At 37.3% G+C, this 11,136-nt stretch overlaps 1 protein-coding gene across 1 annotated transcript in view; it reads left to right on the forward strand.

Annotated features, from left to right (window-relative positions):
* The window catches only part of HPSE2 (heparanase 2 (inactive)), a 277,616-nt gene that overhangs the window by 3,002 nt on the left and 263,478 nt on the right, over positions 1-11,136 (forward strand). Inside the window, exons 2-3 of the mRNA XM_017502836.2 lie at positions 152-353; positions 6,191-6,362. Of these exons, the coding sequence (XP_017358325.1) occupies positions 152-353; positions 6,191-6,362 (374 nt within the window). The remainder of the gene's footprint in view (positions 1-151; positions 354-6,190; positions 6,363-11,136) is intronic.

An 11,136-nucleotide genomic window follows, 5' to 3' on the forward strand; every position in this document is an offset into this window, starting at 1 on the left:
TGCTTTCTAAAGTCACCTTGAAATGTACCCCAGACCAAAAGGTAATAGTCTCTTTTGGAATCCTGTCTGTGTTATTCCTTATTAGTGGGACACTCATAGAAAGGATTTTTATATTAGCTATTTTCCTTTTGTTGGAATGTTGATTTGAAAGCTACAAGCCTTTCTCTGCTTCTTCCCAGCCAGGTCTCTAGACAAACTTTATAACTTTGCTGATTGCTCTGGACTCCACCTGATATTTGCTCTGAATGCACTGCGTCGTAATCCCAATAACTCCTGGAACAGTTCCAGTGCCCTCAGTCTGTTGAAGTACAGCGCCAGCAAAAAGTACAACATTTCTTGGGAACTGGGTAATGGTAAGTAAGGATGTTACTTTCTCCGAATTGACAAAATAAAGGGGAAAAATCAGCCAGCTTGTGATACAGTCTCAGTCAGATCATCTCTAGGACCCTGGCCCAGAAAACATTTGTGATGTTTGGCCACTGAGTGGACTATCCAAACGGTAAATGACCAAACAGTAGATTTAGTGAATACACATCATTTGCATTTATAGTTATCTCTAGTTATCTCATTCCAAATATGGGGAAAATTCCACAAAATGGGAAATAAATTGTGATTTGTGACTAACAAATTGATTTTATAACCTGTTTGCACAGCCTGAGCTGGCTTTTACAATATGTGCTCTGTGGAACATTGGTCCTACAAGATGATCCTTATAAAATAATAACTCAAAAGAGCTTTGGTCAAATATATTTGAGGACCTTTATGCAGTATATGAACCTCCTGAAGGTTCACAGTGCACATTGGTATACAAAAGGCTATAAGAAGTCTTGTTGCAAAGAAATCTGTTTGACATTTTTAAACCCAGCATTTCTTAAACAATTTAACCTAGGCTAGTTTCAGGAGTGTGCAGCCTGTGCAGTCACATGGGGCCCATGCTTAGAACAGACCAATTCTCGGCTGGGCAGAGTGGCTCACGCCTGTAATCCCAGCACTTTGGGAAGTTGAGGTGGGTGTATCACCTAAGGTCAGGAGTTCGAGACCAGCCTGGCCAACATAGTGAAACTCCATCTCTTCTAAAAATACAAAAATTAGCTGGGCTTGGTGGCATACCCCTATAATCCCAGCTACTTGGGAGGCTGAGGCAGGAGAATTGCTTGAACCTGGGAGGCAGAAGAGACCCATTCTTGGTTTTGTTCTTTGCAGTCACCATCTTGAAATTCTTAATAATTTTTTATCAAAGGGACTGACACTTTCATTTTTCACAAGGCTCTACAAATTATGTAGCCAGTCCTGTTTAATCATTAAAGAGTGTGTGTGTGTGTGTCTGTGTGTGTGTGCGTGTTCGTGTGTGTGTGTGCATGTTCATGTGTGTGTGTGTGCGCGTGTTCGCGTGTGTATGTGTGTGTGTGTAGTGTAAGTTATTCCATGGAACACTATTCCATGAAACACAATTTGGAGAAGTGTGTGTGTGTGTGTCTGTGTGTAGCATAAGTTATTCATTCCATGGAACACTATTCCATGAAACACAATTTGGAGAAGTGTTTCCTAAATCATGCTGTTTTCTCAATGATATATATTTATATGTGACATATATGTTATTCTGTAGATGTCATGATTCTGTAATATTGACTCAATATGGATTATAGTTAAAACTATAGATCGTATAAATATGAAAATTTGTGATTCTCAAAATACTTTTGGTATACTTTAGAACAAAACAATTGAATCAAACAAACCAGGAAGTCTCTTAAAATTACTGATACAAATTGATTCCAACATTTTCATTGACAGTCTTATATGTCTCTAGCTAACTCATATTTGTTTGGAGCACTACATGTGTGAGTGTGTATGTGCACATGTGTATTTATTGCAAGCTGGAATTTGGGTTTCTCAAAATAAGATAGCAAGGGAAGACAAGAATAAATGTCCAACTTACCAGCAGCCACTAACTGGAATGTAGCTCTCAGTTTCTTTTCTCTTTCTCTGATTTTCTCTCTTCTTTACCATGGAAATTTGGGAATAGTTAATGACCAAATGAAGACCTATTTAGTTGAACTGAGGATTCCTTGACTGTAGGAGGTTCAACTAGGGTAGCCTGAGGTTTTACATGTTCCAGACTAGCCTGAGTATCATTGACAAAAAAAGCAGGAATGATATGACCAGCTTTGAAGTAAGCAAAATTATTACATTGTAAGTAAAGTATTTTACTGATCCCTTTCCATCCCATCTTCTATTTATACTTTTTGACATTTTTGGTATTTTATGTTGTCTACTCACGACTACCCACCTAACCATACCCTGCTCAAATATTAGATTCTGCCCAACTTAGCTTTATTCTCCAAACAGGGCAAAATATTCTTCAAACAGGGCATGATACCTGCCATGAGAGACCAATTAGGCATAATGATTAAAAGAGGTATTAGACACTAAAGAATGGCAGGGCTTTTGTGGAACTTGAGAATATATGCCCAAAAGCTTTGTTTAGTTTTCTTAAAAAAGTATTGTGCTGCCTACATAAAATTGGTTTGTAAAACATCTCAACTAATAATAGATAAACCCACAGCAATTAAAACTTACCTACAAGTGATTGATGGGAGTAATTATTCTAGGGTTTTTGGCATCTCTGAGTATGCAAGCTTGTTAAACTAAGGGTGTGGGTTGAAGGAGAGAATATATACATCTTTCTGTATACATCTATTCCAGACAAGTAAGAACTTGCCCCTCCCCATCAACTTTCTTCCTTCAGACTTTGTTATATCGTTCAGAAAGGGTGCTAATTACATTTTTAAAATGTTATTTAGACACCTTAGCCACACATCGTTTGGTTCCCATCATCATCTTTTCAAGTGCCTCCTCAGGGCTTAACAACAACAAAGAATTATTCATGAGGAAGAGAAAAGGCACTGTCATTGATAATAAAATAAGAATATAGATAGAAATAGATAGGAAAAGGACCAAAAAAATTCAATGAAGTGAAAAATAGCCAGTAATGTGTGAATATTTCTGTAGTTCATTTTGAATCTCTAGTCAGAAAGTCTAGGGTTACTGTTTTCCCCTTAAAGTGCATTTTATTTTTTATGTAACCATAATAAATGATTATTAATAAATAATAAATGATTGTTAATGATAAATACTAAATAATCATTTGTTAAGGTTACATTTTAGAGTTTAAAGGATACATTTTAGAGTTTGAAGATTTACTTTGCTGTTTCTTTAATTCATTTTATAACTACTGATAGTTTTTCTGGTACTAGAATCATCTTTCAAGATAATCAATGTATGATATTCTGCTCAAAACTATTCTGTGTTGTAGATTCAGCCTCTTCCCCCTCAAAATATAAGCAAGTAAAAGCTACAGTAATTAATTACTGAATTAATATTATATATTCATACCTATACCTGATCTATATACATTCACACATTATTCTCTTAGAAGAATTAGCTACATGACTCAGTTCTCTGGAGCCTGTCTACTAAATGATTTTATAAAATCAAGTTTCTGACCTTAGAAAGTCGGCAATAATGATTCTTATGATTCTAGCAACACAGCTTGATTCATGCATTCCCTCAATATTTATTAAAATTTTAGTCTGTGTTTAGGTGGATACATATATGATGTATATATACATTTTTTTCTTTTTACATGTGCAGAACATGCAAGTTTGTTAAATAGGTATACATGTGCCATGGTGGTTTGCTGTACCCATCAGAGAAGAAAGGAATAGTGAATATTTTTAACTGCATTTTACAGTTATCCATATAATTACCTCTTCTTATATCTTTTATTTCTCTGTGTGATTTTGAGTTACCATTCGATATCATTTTATTTCAATCTGAGTGACTTCCTTTCTTATTCCCTGAAAGGCTTACAAGATTTTGTTGCTCACAACAAAATCTCTTCTCTCTGTTTTTCTCAGAATGTTTACCTTTGCATGCAGTTTTGAAGGATAGTTTGTTGCATATGGAATTCTTGGTTATCAATTTTGTTTTCTTTCAGCATTTTGAATGTATTATCCTACCGTCTTCTGGCCTCCAGATTTTTCTGAATAAAAACTCAGCTGTTAATCTCATCCTGTTCTCCTGTATGAGATTAGTCATTTCAGTTCAATAATTTTCTTTGACTATTTTATTTATGCATATGTATACTCTTTAGTCTTTTTTTTTTTTTTTTTTTTTTTTTTTTTTGTTTTTTTTTTTTTTTTTTTTTTTTTTTTTTTTTTGAGAGTCTCACTCTATCACTTAGGCTGGAGTACAATGGTGCAATCTTGGCTCACTGCAACCTCCACCTCCCGGATTCAAGGAATTCTCCTGCTTTAGCCTCCCAAGTAGCTGGGATTATGGACCCATATCACCATGCCCGGCTAATTTTTGTACTTTTCGTAGAGACAAGGCTTCACTATGTTGGCCAAGCTGGTCTTAAAATCCTGACTTCAAGTGATCCACTTGCCTTGGCCTCCCAAAGTGCTGGGATTACAGGCATGAGACACTGTGCCCAGACTCTCTTTAGTTCTTGAACATATTTATAATAACAATTTTGAAGTCTTTGTCTGCCAAGTCTAATATTTAGGCCCCCTAAGAGGCAGTTTNTTTTGCTGGTATGGGTCAAACTTTTCTATTTTTTTCATGCATAATAGGTTTTTTGTTGAAAACTACACATTTTAGATAATATACTAGACCAACTCTGAATTCTGAATCTCCATCCCAAAGGTCATCGACAAACTTCTATAGAGTCTGTTTCCCTTGGGTCATGTAGCTACTGATATCTCTTAAGTTTTTTATTTCTTATTCATCTTTTAATTGTTAAGACCAGTCTCCTGGGGGTTCCACTTGTGTCAACACATCTTAATGATGAGCTGAGGATTGATCAGAGGTTTTGCTTAATTCCCTTGAGCCAGGAAGCCTTTGACCTTTTGCTAGTGGATCTCTATGTTGGTTGGGAAACACGAGAAAATATAGGCCTTTTACAAGTCTAACTGGGATTTTACTTTCAGTCATACCTTCTTATGTTTCCTTTATAAGTGTCCTAGGTTTCAAACTTATCTGGGAACGTGTGGATAGCTAGGGCCCTCTGTAGTCCCTCCTAAGCATATTTAGCCTTCTAGATTACAAGGGGTATGTGTGAGACTGTCAAGGTTCACTGTGGCTGCCTTATTCCCCAAATCTTCCTATTATATTTCTTGCAAGCCTTCAAGTATATTTCTTGTACCTACCAATATCATAGTCTCAAGCAGCTGAGATGTTAGCCTTTCCTGTGGTATGCACACCATTCCAAATCAAATTAGCCTTCTCCAGCTGTGGAGCTGTTGGTTTTGGGGAATTTTTCTCCCCTTTAGGAACTACCAAGATCATGGAAGCTGGAAAAGGAGGCTTTGCTCAAAATTATTTCAATTAGCTACTTTGTTATTATTGAACATTAATATGTTTTCCAACTTTTTGGCAGTGAACATTTTTATGAAGATTTCACTTCTTACCATGTGTATTAGTTTTCTAGGCCTGCCATAACAAATTATCACAAACTTGGTGGCTTAAAACAACAAAAATTTCTTCTCTATAGTTTAAGAGGACAGAAGTCTGAAATCAGAGTCTCAAAAGGATTGGTTTCTTCTGAGGTTTTGAGAGAAGATCTATTCCATGCCTCTTTCCTAGCTTCTGGTGGCTGTAAGCAATGCTTAACCTAGCAATATCTCTCTAATCTTTGTTGTCACATGGCATTCTTCTCTCTGTGTCTATGTATCTGAACTTGCCTTTCCTTTTTCTTATAAAGATAGTAGTCATTGGATTTAGGGCTCACTGTAATCTAGTATGACCTTATCATAACTAGTTCCATCTTCAAAGATCCTGTTTCCAAATGAGGTCACATTCTGAGGTTCCGGTAGACACAAATTTTGGGGGACATTATTCAATCCAGTATACCATTCATTATGAAGTGTCATCTGAAAATCTGTATGGTCTCTGGTGTTAAGTAGGTTATCTTTTTGTGAAAATTAGTTTGAAAATGAATGGAACAGCAAGCTAACTTGACTTTTAACTTTTTTGTTTGAGTGGTTCTTCAAGTTAAAATAATTCACATCCACTTTTTGATTTTTTTTTCCCCACTATTAAGAAAAAGGCAGAGAGATCTGTGGATAGGAAAGGGTTGGCAGAGCCTTACCCTTTTCAACTCTGACTTACATGTCTGCTTTTAATCTAGAGCCAAATAACTATCGGACCATGCATGGCCGGGCAGTAAATGGCAGCCAGTTGGGAAAGGACTACATCCAGCTGAAGAGCCTGTTGCAACCTATCCGGATTTACTCCAGAGCCAGCTTATATGGCCCTAATATTGGGCGGCCCAGGAAGAATGTCATAGCCCTCCTAGATGGGTAGGTCAGATTATTATTTCGCTTTTCTTATGACATTTTTCATTTAATGAATTAATGTATTTGCATTTCTCCCGGTTATTTATTTATTTATTTGTTTTGGTCTTAAGAAAAAAGGAGGGACTGTTTCCATAGTGGCTTCACCCACTCTAACTCAGAGATTCTCCATCTTTCTCATCATTCTAGGCCTTCCGTAGTCAACAGGGGGTGGTTGGATGGGGAAGGGATATGCAATCTCTAGGATGGGTTGGAAAGGATACACTGAAAAACCACAATTAATATTATGCATTTTAGGCCAGGCGTGGTGACTCACGCCTGTAATCCCAGCACTTTGGGAGGCCGAGGTAGGCAGATCATGAGGTCAAGGGATCAAGACTCCTGACCAACATGGTGAAACCCTGTCTCAGAAAAAACAATGCATTTTACAGCATCATTTTATATTAAAAAAAAATACTCTATACCAGTGTCCTCTTATAGAAAGTGAAGCTTTACAAAATCTTGGCCATCAAAGTTGGGTTAAAAAGTTGTGAAACACTACAAATACTTGTAGATTAAAGGTGTTGATAGACCTGTTAGCAGATATTCTAGAGAATTGCTACCAGTTTTATTTAGTTTTGACTGAATTTGACAATCATTTTAAGCATTGTATGGATGAGGGTCTATGATAAATGCTTTCTGCCTCACTCCTGCTGGTGGGGCCAGGCTCAAACTGATAATTGAGACATTCTTGCACACTGGACCCAGTTACAAAAAGACAGAGGAAATATCTCACCATCAATTTGTTGCCCAGAAAGAAGCAGAATTATGGTCAGATGGAGCCATGGTGGCATGTGGAAGATTGATGGATGTTGAACCCATGCTCAAAGTGGAGATGTAACTGCTGCAGAGAGAGTAGGAATAGTGAGGGTGGGAGAGTTAGGAGTTCATCTGGTATATGGTACCCTTTGCACCAAGGCATACTATTTACATGACATCTTTTTATAGGCTTGAGTAAGTACGGTGAGTACTTCAAACTTAAACACGAATAAGGCATTTTTCCAGTGAAGTATCCAGACCAGGTAAGGTTAGGGAAATGCCATACAGGTATAAATAAAGATACATGGAAAGAGGGAAGTCTATCTTTTGGATGGTCCTTGTGATTGACTCCTCCCTTTCCTGGTGATTTAGTCTTGATATAAGCTTTGAACATAATAGACATTACTGAAGGTTTGGAAAGGTAGAGGATGTACATTGTGACAGCATTAACAATCTGAATGAAGAATATATGGACTTAAATGAAATTTAAGGCATTTTTCTTTACACAAGTCCCTGAGCTCTTGCTTACTGAATTTCTATTCTTTCCCCACCCTTAATTATTCTCCCATTCTCTATCAGGAGCATTTTCTCTTTTTTTTTGTAGAAAAATTTTTATGACCTTGGCCCCTACTCACAAATACAGCTCTGGAATTCTCTTTACATATTTTCACTAAACTTTGAAATTACTCTTTGTATGTTTTTTGTTAGCAATGTGTGAGTGGAATGGAGATGGAGTGGTTGGTTTCATTTTACCTGTTATAATTAGGGCATAAAGATCATGAGTATAGACTTTCCTTACATTTTTTTAAGAAACATAATCAGCAGAGCTAATAACAAACATTAAGTCAATATATTCTTTTGGATTATCCTTTTTATTTAATGGCTTGATTAATGTATTTTCATAGGATCCATAATATCCTCTCAGTAAGCATGACCCTATATTAATTATTCTTTCACTCTGTTAATGTTTCCTGAGCAACTACTATGTTCCAGGTATTAAGAACTGGGTTAATAATAAATAAATAAAAACAAATACTTTCTTTGCCCTCATGGGTTATTCCCTAGGGTAGAGGAGACATAGGTGTTAATCAACTACTTTTAAAACTAAGACAATATCAAGGAGAGGTACATGGTACTATAAATGACTACAGGTATTGATCGACTTACGACCTATGCAACTTACAACCATTTGACTTTATGACCACAATCGCTAGCCACGACTGCTCCACTGTGGATTTTTGGAAACACTACAACATTTTGATGTGTATCAAGAATATTGTTACCACCTGGGAGGCTGTGACGACAAAGTGCATGAATGGCATCTAGAAAAATTGTGTTAAGCGCTATGTTAATGATTTTGACGTATTTGACAGTGAACATGAACTTGAAACGATTCGGGGAAAAAATAGTAAAACTCTCTAAAGACCTTTCTTTGGAGTGTGAAATGGAAGATGTCGAAGAGTTGCTAGACAAAGAATCCGGAGAACTTACAAATGAAGAGCTAATCGAACTGGAAGAAGAAAGGGTGGTGGAAGAAGAAAGAAGAGAAGCAGAGAAAGAAGAAGAGGAGCCAGAAAGAAAGTTCACCACTAAGGGATTATCAGAGGTTTATCTTTACTAAATAAAGTTCTTATACATTTCGAAGCAATGGACCCAAACATCCAACGATTTGCAGGGATTGAACAGGTGGCGCATGATGTGTTTCATCCGTATCGTGAAATTTATGAAGAAAAAAAGAAACATACAATTCAGACAAAGCTCACCATGTTTATGAGAAAACCAACTCCGGTAACCCCAACTGCTGCCTCAGATGATGACATCAACGATCCGCAGCCAAGCACCAGCGGCCAATAAAATGTTTCATACATTTTTATATATTTGGATATGTTTTGCAATTGGGAAAGTGTTTCCAATGGTATTTTTTACACCTGTATTTTTGTGTGCACTTGTATTTTGTAATTTTGTATGTTTTGCAAATATTAAACCAGTTGTACTGGTAATGCAGTGTTTTACTTAAACCTGACGAATGTAAAAATAAGAAACAAAATGGTGTAGAGATGATACAAATGGCATAAAATGAACAAAGAAAATTATGATATATAACAATAATGAAAGAAAATTATGATAAAATATGACTTAAAGATTTTTGTAACATCATTTCACAGTACTGTACATATAGCCTACTCAACTTACAACCAAATCATGTTACGACCGGTTTGTCAGAACCAATTGTGGTTGTAAGTCCAGCACTAGCTGTATAAGGGCTGGGGTTTGATTGGGTTACAGTGGTCATGGAAGAGTTCCCTAAAGAAGTGACACATAAGAGGAAGAGATATTTAAGGCATAATCTAATGGATGAGTAGGAGTTAACTAGACAAAAGTGGGAAGCAAATAGTATCAGTGTTCTTGGCAGAAAGAAAATGCCCTGTGGATGAACAAAGGGCCAGGCTGGCTAGAGAAAGGTACAGTAAAGAAGTAATTAGGAATCATGCTACATAAGGGTTTATAGACATAATAAGGGCTTAGAATTTCTTCTAAGTACATTTGGGAAGAAATTGAACGTTTTTAAACTGGAAGAAAATGACTTCTTATATAAAAAGTATATTATGTCTTATGTAAGAGATGGACTGGAGGTGAAGCAGGGAAGTTGGTGTTAAGGCTGCTGCATGAGTACAGAGAAAGAAGGATGGGGACCTGGAGTAGGATGGTGGCACTGTAACATATTGTTAAAGATAGAATTCACAGGACATATGATATATTGGATAAGTATATGATAATGTGACATATGTATCTGTAGGTAATTAGATAGATGCTATGGTTATTTACTGAGACGGAAAGACTGGGTAATATAACTGGTTCTGGGAAGAAAATCATAACTTTGGTTTTCATGTTATGTTTATTATGCTGGAATCAAAATGGAAATGTAAAGAATATCATTGAATATGAGACAAGCAATCAAGGTATCTGTTAGAGATATTAATCTGGGGAATCATTAGCATGAAAATAGAATTTAGGCTGGATCCCAAGATGGCCAAAAAAGAGGCAGCTCCAGAAAGTAGCTCCCAGCAAGAGAGATGTGGAAGCCGAGTGGTCTCCACAATTCCAAATGAGATACCAGGTTCATTTTGTGGGTCTGGTTGGACAGTGGGTATAAACCAAATAGAGGAAGTTGAGACAAGGTGGGACACTGCCCCACCCAGGATGTATGTGCAACCTATCGGAGGACCAGGGGATCTCCCCATCTGGGACTTTGGTTCGGATACAGTGATCCACCCAAGCCCTATACAACCCACAGAACAGGAGATCTTTGACGGGCTGAAAAGCCTCAGCGAGCTGCATAAACAGGGCAGAACAGCAACTTCGGCCGGCACTGGGGCTGTCAGCATAGATCTAGGCAAAAGCACTGGCTGACGCTGAGAAAGCTAAAAAGCTGTTGGGATGGAGTTACCCGTCCCCCAGAAAGAAGGGTAACTGAATGCAGGGAAGCAGCCCAAATGATAGGGTGGTCCCCCTCACCACCCTGCACAAAGCCCAGCAGCCTAAAAAACTCTCACTCCAGAGTTACACACCCAGAACATCAGTTAGAAAGCGACCAGGAATTATTGAGCTCAGCAGGGGGAAGGGAAGAAACCAGCTCAAGAAGAATGACACCATCAAACACCAGAATGTCTTTCCCTCACCACAAGATCACAACTCCTCACCAGCAAGGGAAAAAAGCAGGAAGGAGAACAAATTTGATGAATTGACAGAAGTGGGCTTCAGAAGGTGGGTGATAACAAATTTCTCTGAGTTAAAGGAACATGTTCTATCCCAGTGTAAAGAAACTAAAAACCTTGAAAAAAGATTAGATGAAATGCTAACTAGAATAATCAGCTTACAGAACAACATAAATGACTTGATGGAGCTAAAAAACACAGCACAAGAACTTCGTGAAGCATACACAAGTTTCAATAGCTGAATAGATCAAGCAGAAGAAAGGATA

This window comes from Cebus imitator, unplaced genomic scaffold, assembly GCF_001604975.1.
Source record: "Cebus imitator isolate Cc_AM_T3 unplaced genomic scaffold, Cebus_imitator-1.0 Scaffold299, whole genome shotgun sequence".
NCBI classification, from domain to species: domain Eukaryota; kingdom Metazoa; phylum Chordata; class Mammalia; order Primates; family Cebidae; genus Cebus; species Cebus imitator.